This window comes from Eubalaena glacialis, chromosome 5 (assembly GCF_028564815.1).
Source record: "Eubalaena glacialis isolate mEubGla1 chromosome 5, mEubGla1.1.hap2.+ XY, whole genome shotgun sequence".
NCBI lineage: Eukaryota > Metazoa > Chordata > Mammalia > Artiodactyla > Balaenidae > Eubalaena > Eubalaena glacialis.
The window spans coordinates 153,105,521-153,121,965 of record NC_083720.1 but is presented as its reverse complement, the minus strand read 5'-3'; the positions used below and the strand labels follow the sequence as shown (position 1 = coordinate 153,121,965).

The 16,445-nt window shown below is 49.5% G+C and overlaps 1 protein-coding gene across 3 annotated transcripts in view; it reads left to right on the top strand.

Annotated features, from left to right (window-relative positions):
• The window catches only part of FNIP2 (folliculin interacting protein 2), a 120,373-nt gene that overhangs the window by 57,382 nt on the left and 46,546 nt on the right, over nucleotides 1-16,445 (top strand). For 2 of the 3 annotated variants that reach the window (XM_061192655.1, XM_061192654.1), the window contains exons 3-7: nucleotides 4,024-4,152; nucleotides 6,831-6,931; nucleotides 7,930-8,001; nucleotides 9,715-9,815; nucleotides 11,578-11,649. In XM_061192655.1, the coding sequence (XP_061048638.1) occupies nucleotides 4,024-4,152; nucleotides 6,831-6,931; nucleotides 7,930-8,001; nucleotides 9,715-9,815; nucleotides 11,578-11,649 (475 nt within the window). Of the gene's footprint in view, nucleotides 1-4,023; nucleotides 4,153-6,830; nucleotides 6,932-7,929; nucleotides 8,002-9,714; nucleotides 9,816-9,982; nucleotides 10,073-11,577; nucleotides 11,650-16,445 lie in introns of all 3 variants that reach the window. The other variant, XM_061192653.1, reaches the window with a different exon arrangement.

The following is a 16,445-nucleotide window of genomic DNA, read 5'->3' as shown; positions in this document are numbered from 1 at the left end:
CTGTGTTTGTTAGTCCACTGCCTGCTCTTTGGGCTGAATCGCACAGCGCCGTTAGTGGTTCAGAGGAACCACGGGCAGAGAGAGGTCCCTCCGCCCGCCCCATTTGCGTTCTTATTAATACACAGGTGAGACTGTTAGCAAGTCATCGTGCAGATGCTAAGCATCGTACTTTAGATGTTACCAGAAGTGAATTTGCTGGTAAGTTGCAATCCAGGAGGATTTTGATGCTAAGCGTGTGCCGTTAATGGGAAAACTGAGAATGCTAAAATTCATGAAGCGTTCGCCTGAAGGGAAGGTCTGGTATTACCCATAGGTAGTGAGAGGTGATACATAGCACTGGGTGAGACAAAAGTGGAGAGCTTTCCTTGCCACGGGGCTGCGGGGTGCTAACATGCACCGTCGTCTGCAGAAGGGCCTGCAACCCAAGCCTGTTTGACCAAGGAAGTTTTATTTCCTTTTTATAGTGGAGGGCGGTGTGGGGGTAGTAGTGGTGGTGATGGTGGAGGTGGTGATGGTGATGGAGGTGATGGTGGTGATGGTGATGGTGGTGATGGAGGTGATGGTGATGGTGATGGAGGTGGTGATGATGATGGAGATGGTGATGGAGGTGATGATGGTGGTGATGGTGATGATAGCGATGGAAGTGATGATGGTGGTGATGGTGATGGAGGTGATGATAGTGATGGTGATGTGGTGATGGAGGTGATGGTGATGGAAGTGATGGTGGTGGTGATGGTGATGGTGGTGATGGAGGTGATGGTGATGGAAGTGTTGGTGGTGGTGATGGTGATGGAGGTGGCGACAGTGATGGAGGTGATGCTGATGGAGGTGGTGATGGAGGTGGTGATGGTGATGGAGGTGATGGTGATGGAGGTGATGGAGGTGGTGATGGTGATGGTGGTGATGGAGGTGATGGAGGTGGTGATGGTGATGGAGGTGATGGTGATGGAGGTGATGGAAGTGGTGATGGTGATGGTGATGGTGGTGATGGAGGTGATGGTGGTGATGGTGATGGTGGTGATGGAGGTGATGGTGATGGTGATGGAGGTGGTGATGATGATGGAGATGGTGATGGAGGTGATGATGGTGGTGATGGTGATGATAGCGATGGAAGTGATGATGGTGGTGATGGTGATGGAGGTGATGATAGTGATGGTGATGGTGATGGAGGTGATGGTGATGGAAGTGATGGTGGTGGTGATGGTGGTGATGGAGGTGATGGTGATGGTGGTGATGGAGGTGATGGTGATGGTGATGGAGGTGGTGATGATGATGGAGATGGTGATGGAGGTGATGATGGTGGTGATGGTGATGATAGCGATGGAAGTGATGATGGTGGTGATGGTGATGGAGGTGATGATAGTGATGGTGATGGTGATGGAGGTGATGGTGATGGAAGTGATGGTGGTGGTGATGGTGATGGTGGTGATGGAGGTGATGGTGATGGAAGTGTTGGTGGTGGTGATGGTGATGGAGGTGGCGACAGTGATGGAGGTGATGGTGATGGAGGTGGTGATGGTGATGGAGGTGATGGTGGTGGTGATGGTGATGGAGGTGATGGAGGTGGTGATGGAGGTGATGGAGGTGGTGGTGGTGATGGAGGTGATGGAGGTGGTGATGGTGATGGAGGTGATGGAGGTGATGGAGGTGGTGATGGAGGTGGTGATGGTGATGGAGGTGATGGAGGTGGTGATGGTGATGGAGGCGATGGTGATGGAGGTGGTGATGGTGATGGAGGCGATGGTGATGGAGGTGATGGTGGTGGTGATGGAGGTGATGGAGGTGGTGATGGAGGTGATGGAGGTGATGATGGTGACGGAGGTGATGGTGGTGGTCGTAGTGCTGGTGGTGGTGGTATGGGGCGTGGGGGTCTGAGGGTGGGTAAAGTGGGGACAGAGCAGCTCTCGATCCCTCGGAGCCAGAATGGGAAAGGTAGAGTGATGTGTCCAGGCAGGAGCAGGGTCTGGTCCTCCCTGTGAGTCTTCAGGATGGCCATCAGGTGTACTTCTGACTTGTCGCCTTTCCACAGTTATTCAGATGTCTACGAATTAAATAAATCCCTTTGTGTTCCTTCTTTTCATGTTCAGTAACCTGATACCTGTACTGACCGAATCCTGGCAGTTTAGAGAATGTGCAGCTAAGTAGCTGAATACTTTATGTCAGGGTCTCTGTCTCGTCAGGGCTGAGATCTCGTCCTGCTTCTGATAAGGTCCTTTCTGCAGGAAGGAAGTGTCTGGTTAAAGGCGGTTTAGCTGGGCGGATCCCGTGCTGCTTTCACGTGGAAGCTGGCCAGGTAGCTAATCATTACAGCCGTTGCTGGGCTTTTTAGGTGGGTGGCTGGAGCAGGGGGGCTGAGAAATCTCTCGGTGATTCCCCGAAGGCTTCCATGGTAGATTGGTATTAGTTCAGGTGAGCCAGCACCCGGCCCTTTGTTTGGTGGACAGCACACGGCTTCCCCCTGTTTTCCCACATCACTTCCTGTCTCCCCGAGGCCTTGCACAGATGGTGTAGTTGCACACTCACGCTCCGTCACTAGGGTTCCTGATGGTGGTAGCAGGTGGAGGGAAAAAATTCTCACCGGTTTGCAAAAATAACCGGAATCCTGTCTGTAGGAGCAATGATGACCCCAGAGTCTGGGACAGAAGCTTCCTGGGACGCACTCATTTCCTCACAGAGGCAGCTGGGCCCGGGGAGGCTTGGAAACTGCCCGGGGCTGCAGAGGGAGTCCAGCGGGGGCTCTGCTCACTGCACCGGGAGCTGTCGCCAGTCGTGGACGGCGCGGCCAGTGGGCCCAGCAGTGTGGGGCGGCTGTGGACCACGTGTCACTCCGGGCCCTGCAGGGCCATGGATCGCCATCCTGCCCGCGACCGCTGGGGACAGGCTTCCTGTTCCCCTTCTGTTCTTCCCCCATCTTCAGCCCCCCACCCCCTGGGCAGGCACGAAATGTCAGGAGTCAGCAGCAGGCACGTGACTGCAGGCATTTGCATTCGACCACCAGTGTGACTGTCACACTGGAGATTAGATAAGCTGCACTTGCATTCATGTTTTTCCAAGCAAAGCTGCACACAAAAAAGCAAAGAAGACTCAGGATAGAAACAACCTATCACGGAGGGTACAGGCTGCTTCTGTAGGGAGTAGTGTATCTCGGCCTAGGAGGAAGGGAAACGTTAGTGAAGGTGTATCTTTATGCCTCTGTGTCACTGTCATAAAAATCTGCCGTGAACTCCATGTAGGGAACGTGTAGTAGCTAATCCTCTACGAGCCGTGACCTCTGAAGGCCGTGTTGCCTCACATGCTGTGTAATCACAGGAACCCCTGTTGCAGCATTTTGCCCTCATCTTTCACAAGCTTGACCTCATGACTTTCTCTAAAGCCCTGCAGGGGGAGGTGTGTCATTAAAGCACATGCTGGTCTTTCCAAATGAATAAATACTTCTGCCTTCTCAATTCTGTTTGCTTGGGGAACATTTACATTTGAGGCAATGTCTGTACCCTCATCAATTTTATAGATTATGACTCTACATAGTACTAAAAAACCCTCTAATAACCAAAACAGAGGTCAGATCTCATCGATGATTTTAACATATGAACTGAAACGTCAATAATCGTTGAATTATTTAAAGAGAGTGTTCTTGGGGACTTCCCTGGCGGTCCAGTGGTTAGGACTCCGCGCTTCCAGTTCAGGGCGCCTGGGTTCAATCCCTGGTCAGGGAACTAAGATCCTGCAAGCCGTGCGGCCAAAAAATAATAATAATAATAATAAAATAAAGGGAATAGTCTTAATACATAACCCACCACCTCTATCACCCTTGTCAGCATCTGCCTTTTCCAAATGTTATAGATGCTCAGGAGCCACTCTTTTGTCCTCATTAAAAAGAAAAAAACAACACTCCGGTGTTTCTGTGCAGCTGAGGCTCAACAGAACAGAACCATGTAAGAAAGGCGCCCCCAGTGAGTGTGTGCTGGGGAGCCTGGTATGCTCAGCGGTGGTGGTTTGTTTACCCGCCTCCCCCTCTTCACCCAGAAAACGGAGGACGTTCCCGCGAAAACGCCAGCCAGGTGCTGTCAAGGAGGTGGCAGCGGCAGCCTTTCTTCCCACGGCTCTTCCGGGGGATCTTTACCACATGCCAAGGAGCAGCTTCCAAAGTACCAGGTACAACCACCCTTGCGTGCGGAATACCCCGTAGGCTGAAGCCATTTACTGTCATTTCTCCTCGGGGATAATGGCTGCTCGAGGGCCCCATCCCTGGGATAGGAGACTAAGTATCCAGAACCCTTCTCAGTACTCTGTGATGGCCTCTATGGGAAAAGAATCTAAAAAAGAGGGGATATGTGTGTATGTGTAGCTGATTCACTTTGCCGTACAGCAGAAAGTAACACAACATTGTACATCAACTCGACTCCAATAAAAATAAAACAAACAAACAAACAAAAACCCCCCGAAAACGTGCTCTTAGGCGTTTCAGGCCAGGGCTGTGCTCAGACTTTGGCTTTATCTCTTGATAAAAACTACAGTGGCGCAGCAGCGGTGATCCAGTGTAACACACACCGAATGAAGAGAAATCCTGCAAAGGAGGTAAACCCTCCTGTTTTGCTTCCTTGGCGGTCAGAACCAGATTAAAGCACATGTGTTTTCCAGTTTTTTTCTAAGAGCTCTGAGGATTCTGGGGATGAATACTGTCATCCTGAGAAAATAGCACTTGCCAGTAGAAGGAAGAAAGCCTTGTGCAGGGGCAGATGGAAAGGCAAGACCTAACTGGAGTGTGAAGTGTGAAGGGCTGGTATATTGAGAAATATTGGCCAGCTGGGCACGAGGAAAGAGGTTTCATGAATATCGAATAGCAGAAGGGTACTACTTGATGGAGGATATGTCAGTGTTTGTTTTTATTTTTGGAGCTATGAGGAATTTTGTCTGCCGTGTTGCTGGCACAGCAAAGCCAGGGAGGTTAGCAGCAGCCACAGGTGTATAGCACGTTGTTCGTTTCACGGTTGGGATCGCTGCTTTGCGTCTGCCCTTATTCCACAGAGCTGCCGGCTCTCAAAGCAGTATGTGGTTACAACAGCATAGAGTGAAATTCTCAGCGAGTTGAGAATCGCAGTTGGCACGTGGACCTTGTACCCGAAGAAAAACAGCTTCAGAAATGGAGGTGGTGGGTGGAAGTTATTCATAATGAACGTGAAAGCCTGTTAGTTTCTGTCTGCAGGAAGCGAGAAGAGGTTGGTGGGAGGCTCGTTAAATCAGGCGGATAGATGTCTGTTCCTCTTTCCCCCTTTGCAAGCAGGTGTAAGTAGGTGTGCATATGTGTGTCTGTGTGTGTGGATATATACGTGTATGTGTGTGGATTTGGAGTTGCAAGGCTGATTGCCATGGTTTTGCTTGGGTAGAAAGCGAGGCAGCAGAGAGTCTGCCTGGTGGCCTGGGTCACAGGAGATGGGGGTATGGTTTCGGTCAGGCCGTGTGGGTATCGTGCGCACTGGTTTGGTTGACGCTTACATCCATCCTCAGCGTGTGTCACCACCACTTACAGTGGGAGCTGAGCATCCTGTATCCAAACGCATGCACCTGTGTGTCATCATACGTTCATAATACGCACAGTGTTACGTCATGTGAGTGAGGGCGTTTGGTTTCCAGCGCCTGAGCTCCAGGGGAGTCCGGGCCCCGAGATGAAGGTATGGGGGTTCCCGTCGGGAATAACCGGAATCACAGCAGCGATTGAGGGCGCAGACAGTGATAGGAGGGCCCTCTGAGGAACAACCCTGTCCAAGGGATGACTTGGGGAGGTAGAGATTAAAAAGGGAGAGCAGGATGTGAGGGCCATCTGGCTGCGACATCTGTCACCCCATTGATCGCCAGGGTTGATTCGGCCGATCGGGCTGGCTAGGCGGGTGTCCCCGTCCTCCCTCACCATTCCAGGTGCGTCCCTCCTGAAGCTGCGCACTCAGTCGAAGAGGACAACCTTCCCCGATAGAGGAGGACCGTTCTTCGGTCAAGGGTATACGAGTAGCTGCGCTCCCCTGCTAGAACCTCCAGACAAGCTCTCAAGGTCCATTTGTAGGAGAACGTAGGGTAGTCGAGCTTCTAAGACTCCAGACACATCCAAATGAGGCGCTGCACGTGGCAGTCTGCCTTTCTAAAAAAAATAAAAAGTAATTTAAAAAATATAAAAAGGAGAGCAATTATGTGCATCAGATACCGTGAGACATTTAATAAAGCAAACTGGGAAGCACCTATTGGCTGTGACAGGAGCCGTTTGAATAGCGGGGGATGGGGGAAGGTGCCGTCCCCCCTCTGTGGTGACAAAGGGGACGCCGAAGACTGGTCAGAAGCTAGGGGGTCAAAAAATTTTAAAATGTTTCAGTCAAACTTTGGGGTGACCAGACTGTCCGTTATCTTTTGGACCCACGAAACCCTGCCCACACCGATGGGCATTTTTGTTCCACACTGTTGATTTTGGTTGGGTAACCCTGAGCTATATTTCATTTCAGGATGTGTTCTTAGTATCAAGAGGAGTTACTCTGCCTCTTCCATCACTTAATCTTTCTATTTAGACTTTGTAAATGGAGACGATGAAAGTCGTTGTTTCTCATAACCAGATTAAAAATGAACTCTGGTGAAGCGCTTGCATCCTGTACGAGGATATAGTGTATAAAGCAGAAATCGTGAACATCAGTGATAATTCGGGGAAAAAAGTAGGCAGTCACCATTGTAGATTAAGATTGTAAAATGATCAGTTGCTGCTTTGAGAAATGGTTCTAATTACCAACAAAATTGCACATTATTTTCTATCGTGTTGAACTCGACACGATTTTGGTTTCTTGCACGTCTGGTAGTACACGCGACCCGCCTCTGATGTCAACATGCTTGGGGAGATGATGTTCGGCTCGGTCGCCATGAGCTACAAAGGCTCCACCCTGAAGATTCACTACATACGGTGAGTTCGGGCCACTGCTTGTGAGACGTGGCTTGGGGATGATGACTCCATTCAAACATGCGCAAAAAAGTTATGCAGTAAAATAATAATCTAAACTTTGTCACCTCATATTTGCTAGCACTTGATATCTTTTATATATCTTTAAAAGATAGAATAGTCTGACATTTTCTACATCACTCTGACCTTGAATCAGCTTAGCAGGACAAAATCCTAAGCTTTAACTAAGTACTGTAAGTGAAAAATGCATACCAAAGCATTTTGAATATCTGCTAGCTTAGTAATAGTAATACTTTTAATCAGAGTTATTCAAATATTTTAAGTTTAAAGTTTCAAAATTTCACAGATTTTCCATTTTCAGATTAAAATTTATCATGATTTTTCCCTTGTATTGAGATACATATTTTTTCTTATTTTTTTAAATCATTGAACGCCTGCCGAGTTTTATTTTTGTTTCTAGGGAATGGTGTCTAGAATGAAAGTTTCTGCAAAAAGCAGAATGTGACGACATTAAAGAACACGTGTCCTTATCTGCGTGTCAGAATAGAATGTAACTCCCTGGAGGCACAAGCTATACGATGTGTGAAAGGAAGCCTTTTCCCAATCCTGCACTTATAACCTTCTATCTGTTCATCTGTGCCACGTGGCAGGTGAAAAATGTAACCTGAGAAAAAAACAAACTTCTGCTTTGCAATATTTCTGCTAAGCCAAGTTTGTTCATCTGAAATATTTGCTCCCAAGGAAAATGGCCCCGGCAATGTCTCCATAGCTCTCTCTCAGGGTTTTAACGTTCTTGGGATTTTAAAATGATAAAATTAGAAAAAAATCTAGACACCCCATTGATACAGTGATTTGAAAAATGCACGTCTCATTTTCTGTAAAATAAGATATAGAAATGAATAAAAGCTTCAGAAAAAGTTTAAAAAAAAAACAAAAAATAAAAAACAAAAAAAAAACCCCATGCATCGCTCCCTCTTCTGTCCCTTTGTTTTTTCCTCCAGTTCTCCTCCACAGCTGATGGTTAGTAAAGTCTTCTCCGCCAGAATGGGCAGCTTCTGTGGGAGTACAAATAAGTAAGTGCGGGATTTTCCCCCTCCCCTCCCCATCCCCCCAATTTTCCAAGTGGCTGTTTCTGGGTAGAGTCATTCTTTGAGGGCCATAAGGCTTTTTGAGGTGAGAAGCAGGACGAGTCCACATTAACAAAGGGGTTTTCAAGGTGGCCTTTGTCCAATACATAGTGAGTATGAAAAGGCCTTGGACCTTATCAGGTGGCCTTAAAGACAAGGGATGGTCTACATACATACATTGGGGGTCTTCACCTGTTAACCCACTCTGTTCCTACTGCCAGTCACCACGTTCTCATTCCCTGGAAAATGAAAAGTGAAGGGGAAAAGGATAGTATTTCATCTTATGAAAAAAAATCTCGGGAATTCCCTGGCGGTCCAGTGGTTGGGACTCCGCGCTTCCACTGCCGAGGCCCGGGTTCGATCCCTGGTCGGGGAACTAAGATCCCACACGTGGCACGGCCAAGACCAAAACAGAAGCAAAACAAAACTAAACCAAAAAATCTCACCTGTCAGTCTGCTCGTTTATTTATTTCTGAAGGAATGAGGCACAGGGTGAGTTTCCCAAGCTGAGAGGCACCTGAATGGCAGGAGGGATCGTCTGTCTGAGCCATCCGTGTAACCTCTGTGGTCCGTGGGGACTCAGGCTAGGCAATATTTTGATTTTCACTCCCGAGTTTTTTTCCCCCTCTTAGTTTTACACTTCTGTGTAGACTGAGAATACTTAAATGTCTAACTTAACTCTTACTCTGGCCCAATTGTTCGTATATTTTGAATTTTTCAAGCAGAAATATTTCATATACTTCTTTTTTGAATAAAACAACAGAACATTTATTATACTTGGGTAAGTTTGGAAGAAATGTTTATTGTAAATTAAAGGGGTATTCTTAGGGGTCAAATGAAAGCTGTTATTTTTTTACAATCCTAGGAAATTAAAAGTATGTTCCTCTGCAAATTCGGGTACCTTTGAGTAAGTCTGCTTACTTTTCAACAGAATAATGAATTTACTTTTTTGAGCATTTAACGCTGGATTGTCATGACTTAAGCCAGTATAGGAATTGATATTTATTTCTTTGTGAGGTATTATTTTTCTGACCCTTGATATTACCTGAACATTTATTATACTAACTCCCTGTAATAAAATATCAAGCTCAGATTTAAGTAAAAATTATTTTGGCTTCATTATGCTATATTATCCTCAAAATCTTTATTTCATTTGTTAACAAATACAATAAATTATTAAAAGCTGCTTCTCTCACGTGTGTTTATGAGTAATTCTAACTTTTAAGAAGCTGTGAAGTCGAACTCCTGTAAGAATCATAATTTCTGTTATATGCTCCTCCTGAAAAAGGTTGCTGAATTGCTCATGGATGTTAATTCATGTTGAAATGAATTGCATTTTGAGGGTTTATGTAAAATTACCCTTGAAATGAATAGCCATATCCTAGGTGTCAGTCACCAGAGGAAGATTTCAGAATTCGGTGTCCCGCATTACATAATATTGTGAAATTGTTTGGAATGCGTCATTTAGTTTTATAGGTTGAACTACCTCCCAAAGCCTCTCTTGTCTTTTCCTGCAACAAATTCCCCTAAAGTTCAAGTCTCTTCGGTAGATGTGAGACACTATTAATTCATGAAGAAAAGTTGTCTGTCAGCAAACAGCTTTGTTCATCCCTTGATGTTTTTCTCCTCTCTCTCCCTTGCTTCCCTCTCTGGACTTAGCTTGCAAGACAGCTTCGAATACATCAACCAAGATCCTAACCTGGGGAAACTGAACACAAATCAGAATAACCTGGGTCCCTGTCGTACTGGAAGTAACCTAGGTAAACTCCGCCACGTAAGCGGGGTCTTGCTTTCCGGGTCCCGCCGTCGTGGGTGTGCGTTTTGCTTTCTTTGAGTTTGTGGTGTTGTTTTGTTTGGGCATTATCTTTAATCTGTGCTTATTTCTGTGTGTGTACTTTGTCCGCCCCCACGTGTGTCTCCGCCCCAGGTGTGCTGCAGGGATGCGGCAGCAAACTGCCCCCGGGGGCGGCTGAAGGAGGACCGCTCCGGCTCAGCCGCAGTGCCTCTTTCTTTGCAGGTTTGTGTGGAATGCTGAGCACGGTGCGACCCGCACATGTTCGTAAATCCCGGGCAGGTTCTTAGAAACAAATCTGTTGGGCGCCTCTCTAGAAATCCAAGGGGCTCGTGAGATGTTTAGTTCCAAATGCTGCCGAGCGCCTGGCGTTCTGAAACCTCCAGCCCAGAACCCCTGTTGGAAACGTCTCTGCTCATAGCCCTGCGGCATAAGCCAATTTGGATCTGAAATGAGCCCTTCGTATTTCTAAGAGGATAACATCTTCCGATTTTCCTCGGCCTCTTCCGCTGCCGTGAACTGTTTCTCTTTGCCGTGGCATCTTTGATCCATTTTTCACCTGCACCCTTACCTGCACCGTGTCTTCAAAAGTCACCCTAACAAGAGCATGGAAGACCGGCCTCTCCCTCTCTCTGTCCGTAGCATTTAAGTAGTTCAAATGTACTTTCCAGCTTCTTTACAGGTGTAGCCACCTCTATCTCTGGGTAGGTACATTCTGAGACCGGCCTGGCCTTCTAGCCCAGGCTGTCGAATGTCTGCCGCAGGCTGGCGTGACTAACTAGCGTGGGAGCCTTCATGGCGAACATTAGGGGTTGTGTTTACCGCAGACGGTGTTCTGCATTCTGTTTTTCACTGTAGCCGAAATATGCTAGGCACCCTAGTTAACTGACACCCTCCTGCCTACTTCCGGGTGAGGATAACATGTTTATATACTCTCCTTAAAATTGTGAAAATAAACACGCCTCACAAAATAGCTGGCAAGTGTAATAATCAGGCAGAGCAGCGGGCTTCTCGTGCACCGTAAAGCTTACGGTAGCGACGTGTCAGCTACCGTGTCGCTCAACAAGTGCGCAGTCGAGACCAACGTGAAGCATTCCTGGAAGTTTGCAGTCCTTTCGAGTGTTTTCTTAGCAGCGCTACCGTAGTATTGTGAACGGGTGTGTATGGAAAAGAGGCGGAGGAAGAGATACTTGAAAATGAATATAAGTGTTTCTATCTGCCAAGAGAGGGGTTATAAAACACAGAAGGGTTTTTTAAATTCCTGAAATGGTTTTCAAGCCTTTCTCTTCTCAAGGTTGCCTGTAGTTACTACTGAAACTGATTATAAAGCATTGTGAAAGTACTTAATATTTTGCAGTATTTCAGTACATCGAAACTACTGAAAATACTTAAATGCTATTTAACTACTACTAATGAGGGAAATGGCTGAAAGTATCTGCTCGAGGATGCCTGCTCGTCGTATGAAGTGTCCTCACAGCTGCAGACTCGGCTTCTTTTAGAGGCGAGCGTCCCTCGGAAGAGCCTCTGCAGTGCTGCCGGGGGCCAGGCACGGGCAGGGGGCCGCTGGCCTCTGCCCGCTCCTTCCCCCGTCTTTCCTGAACCGCATTCTGCTTTCCCAGCCCTCCCTGTGTGCGCTCGTGCGGTCACCGCAGCAGTCGTGAAGCGGGTGCAGGTGGTCGGAGCGGCCCGCCTCTGCGAGCCCCGTGACCCGGTCTCCTTGCTTCCTGCAGTGCACAGCACTCCGGTGGACATGCCAAGCAGAGGGCTGAGCGAGGACAGGGACAGCGGCATCGCCCGCTCAGGTACGTGCTTCCCTCTTGCCGGCAGCGCCCGTGGGGCGAGCCCTCTGAGGTCTGGGTGTGACGCGCACCGGGACGGCTCCTGCGAGCCGAACGTACGTCGAGCAGCGCCCCGCTGAAAAGAGGGGAGCCTCCCTGAGCCAGTGGCCCCGGGACCTGCTGAGTCCTGAGCATCCGACCCGGGGAAGGATAGTGTCCCTGGGAACCCCTCTGGCTGTGACCGCGGGGGCTGCCCGCTGACCTGCTCACTCTTTCTTCTGTCCTGGAGTCGTGATGCTCCAGATTTTGTCTCCTGTACCCCTTCTCTCCTCATGGCAAGTTGTGACTGACCAGGGTTCTGGGCCTCTGTGAGCAATAGAGATTGACTAGAGGCCAGACAAGAAATTGAGGCAAGGCTTTATCGGGTCCCCTGCTGCAGCATGAGGGAAGGAGAACAAAGGACAGGCTCCCTTGCCGGCTCGCTCCCTGAGGGGGGGGGCGAGCTCATTCCTTATAAGGGGTGAGGGCAGGGGTGTGTCCAGGGGTCAGGCTGGAGGGGCGGCTTAGGTGTTCTGCCCGCCCCTTAGGTGGTGCTGAGTGCAGGGGGCGTGTGCAGTGCCCTGCTTTTGCTCCTGAACCCCTGTTTTTGCTCCAGGCTCCTCAGAAGTGGCAGTTGGGTTTTTGGTCTCTTCGTATCTTTTGTCCATAATGTGCCCCAACTGCGCCTGCACCCAGTTATTTTTAGTCCCTTAGAGTTTCTTTGTATCTGTGGGTGGAGGAGAGGTGTGTCCAGGTGCAAGCCCTGCAGCAAAGGGTCCCAGGTCCCAGCCTGTTCATTCCAACTCTGAATTGCTCCCAAGACGAGTGTCCCTCGCCCTTTGAGAAGCGGGACGGTTGAGGGCCGCGTTTGCGTTGAAGTGAAAGGTCAGTAGCAGCCGGATCTGAACCTTTCTCGGGAGGAGAGGGCAGACGTGAACCTGATGCAGATGTGAGCTTTGGCTTCGTCGGCAGCTGGGCCCCTGAACCCGCCATCTCTCCTTCGAGGCTCCCGCCCTCCTGTTGGGGGTCCGGGCAGATGGGGGGCTGGCTGCACGGGGCCCCCGGGGGCTTTCTGCTCCCCTTCCGTCCTGGGAGCTGCTCTGAAATCCCCGCGTCAGCCCTGGGAGGGTCGCCCTCCACCAAAGGCCGCTCGTGCCGCCACCGGGGTTGCTTCCTCGGGCCTGTGCTCCTCACGTCGCCCACACTGTGTGGCCCAGGGTCCTCGTCCTGGAGCAGGGCGGCGACTCCGGCTGTCGGACCTGCATTAGCAGTGGAAGATGGAGAGAACTTACAGGCATTGTTTACTCCTGTTTTCTGTAATTTGTAACTTCCTGTCTGAAGAGTTGAGAGCTGGGGAAAATATCCTAAATAGATTTATCTTTCAGAACAGTTGTAGGTTTGCAGAGCAGTCGACACGGCAGTGGGGAACTCCGGTGTAGCCTCCCTGTCGTTAACATCTTAGCCCGTAAGGCGGGGCGGTTAGTTGTCCCGTCCGTTTGGCTCTGCTCGGCTCTGGCAGTTCCTCAGGCTTTCTGCGTTTCGTGACGACCTTGACAGTCTCCAGAAGTAGCAGCCGGCTACCGTGTAGAATGCCAGCTGTTGGCATTTGTGTGATGCTTCGCACGTGAGTAGACGGGGTTTTGGAAGAGAGGTCACGGAGGTTCGGTGACATTTTCATCGCCCCCGACCAAGGGCATGTGCTGTCAACGTAAGTTATGACCGCTGATGGCGGCCTTGGTCACCTGGCTGGCTCAGGGTCTGGCCTCTCCCTTTCTGCTGCGGGCAGGGCCCTGCGTCAGCTACTGGGAGCTCTGCTGCGTGGCCGGCTGTCCTCCTTCCTCGCCCGTCCTGTCAGTCAGTCGTTCATATCAATATGGACTCAGAATGCTTACTTTACACTTCAGGTCAGCCCACTACTGCTTTATTTTGTCACTCACGTGGCTCCAGCTTTGGCCATGGAAGCCGTGGAACGCTTTCCATTGGCTCCTGTGTTTCTTTAACCTATCCCACTCTGTGTGTGTGTGTGTGTGTGTATGTGTGTAGCGCTTCCTCGCTTTCTGGCACTACAGGATGCTCCAGACGTGCCTTGTATATGTCCTGCCCCATCCCTAGAATCAGTCGTGTCTCCATGTTGCCCTGTCCTTTCACTGGAGACGGAATTAGATCCCAGGGTCTGGACACCAGATACGTGGGTTTGTGCCGGCTGTGTGTCTGCGTGTCTCTGTGCGTACTGCTGTCGGTGACGCCTGCACCTGTGTCCAGTGACGCGTGAGTGCTACTGATTTCTCCGTTGCCCGCTATCTGTGAGCCCGTGGACCGTCCCACCCTCCCCACCTGGCTTATCTGCAAACGAGACACCGGCTCCCGGCCTGCCGTGCATTTAGTTAATGGCTTCATTGCAGGGCACACACAGCAGCGCCAGGGTGCTTACCCCAGTGGTCCTGTGGGAAACGCCTTTTTTAAACGAGAGTGCAGGGCTTGTGTGCAGTTCCTCTGACCTTCCGTCCCCCAGACGTCACTCGTTGCCAAGGTTACCTAGGCCGGCACCTTTGGAGATGGGGAATGTTTGCAGCTGTCAGTACCAGGCCAGCAGAAGCTCTGAAGTCACAGCTGACACCAGTTCATCTTCATGATGAACTGGCCGCATGACGGCTGCCCCAAAACTCTGAACACACAAGTCACATCTGAAGGGTGACTTAAGTGTCTTTTTTTCCCCAGTAGTTCAGTAAAGAAGTAACTTTAGAAAAGCTCCTTTGTTTGTTTTTTGCTTTTTAAGTCATCCTCTACAGAGAGGAGCTTGATCTGGATGAGGAGTCTGAGAGCACGCAGTACGGTTCCCGGCAGAAAGACAAGACACCGAGGGTCTCTGTCGCCCTCCGCCAGCCCCTTCCCCGCACCTGTCTTCCGCCCGCGTCAGGGAGGAATGTCGTGGGTGCTGACCGCGTGCCCCTCGTGCGCCGTGTGCCCCGGGGGTGCCATGCGCTGTCTGGGTTGGCACTCCCGAGGGCCCTCTGTCGTAGGAGAGCTCAGTTAACCGTGGTGGCTTCCACAGTTGGGCCAGTTTGCTACAGTCGAGGTGAAGGGAAGGAGTCGGCCAGGTAGCCCTGAGTCAGGCCATGAAGCCACATTTATTATATTTATTGAATAACAATCTTGTACCCCGAGGCTGGCAGGCTCTGCCAGCATTGGGGCGATGTAGAAGACGAGTGACCCATAGCACGTGCCCTCAGGAAGTTCCATGTAAACCCAGAGTGAAAACGGTGTGTGAGGAGCACTGCCACACCCGCCCTGTGGGAACGGAGGACCTGGGCCTGGGGGTGGCGCCCAGGACGGGGTATTCGAGGGACACCCGGGAGGGAGGAGAGAACTGCATCAGCGTTTAGCAAAAGCGCATTTCTGAAGCTCGTTCGCGCAGGGGTATAGGTCTTGGGGCTGCCCAGGTTAAATGTTCCCGCAATGTCGGGGATTGGGGGGCGGGTGGGCGAGCCTCATCACAGAAGGCACCAGTGCCCTGTGAGGACTTGGACTTAGTCTTGTTCGGGGGCAGCTAAAGGGGGAGCCTGATTGGCTCCATATTTTAGGTCTATTTGGTGCCTCACCAACTGCTCCAGAAAAAACTGCACCCGCATATTCATTGCTAAAGTAGATCAGTTCGGCAGGGGGTACAGGACTGAGGGAGGTGGGCAGAAGATAGATTTTTTCCCACTAACTTTTTCTCCCCCAAACTTTTAGGGCTCCTCACCGGTGTGTGTGTGTGTGTGCGCGCACACACGTGTTTGTAAAGCTAGTGTAAAAGGATTATCTGATTTAGCATAAAATTTTTCAAAACAGTTCACTGGGTTTTTTTCCCCTCTTTCCCTTTTTAGAATAGTACCTTAGAAGAATATCCAACTTATTTTCTGGGTCATTCAGTAGCTTACTCTAATAACAGAGAAGAAATCAAATCTTAATTCTGATCTGTGCCTTCATGCATTTTACCCTTCATGATAAGTGCCCCAGTGCCTCTTTACATAGCTTGTCGCACACGCAGAATAAGGAATAGAGCAATAACAAGAATATCCAATTTACTGCTTTAATGGGTTAGACTATCGATCCACCTATATTTTTTAAAGACACTTCCTCAGTAAAGGAACAAACTCAATACCAAGCTCACAGTGTTTTTTACATTAGAGTATTAGCAGTTTACTCAGCGGTCTTTGCCTTATTTCCTGATTTTTTTGTATTAAGGAAGCCAAGTGAGGGAGACATCTGTAAAATCTGATGTTCATCTTCATAGACTTTACTTACAGCAAGTTTGAGAACCATTTTCCTCGCGTCTTTGTGGAGGGTGAAAACTAGGAGTAGGAAACACAATAAGCTGTTGTCACTGGCAGAACATTGGAGGTGACCTAGGTGTTCATCCAGGGCCTGCTTAAGTCACGTTCGTCCCACAGAGCAGCCCCACGCGGTGGTTGGAAGCGCACGGCAGCCTAGCAGGCCTCGAAGTAGAACAGTTCTCTTAGATATATTTCTAAGTGAAAAAGAAAAGTTTATCAGCAGTGAGTTGCCGTAAACGGTCATTTATGATTCAAGAGAAAAAGGGCATATACAAGATCTCTCTCCACATATAAAGATAGAAAAGCGTGTTCATCGAATGTGTCTGGAAGGGGTCCCCCCGGGACAGGGATGGAGGGAGTACATTCTCATTCTTTTCTGGAGACTGTGAATGTGTCCTCTGTGCATATATGAATCAGAAAGATAAATTCGTTCTCAAGAGGTTATTTGAGTGGCTGCTCTTAGGA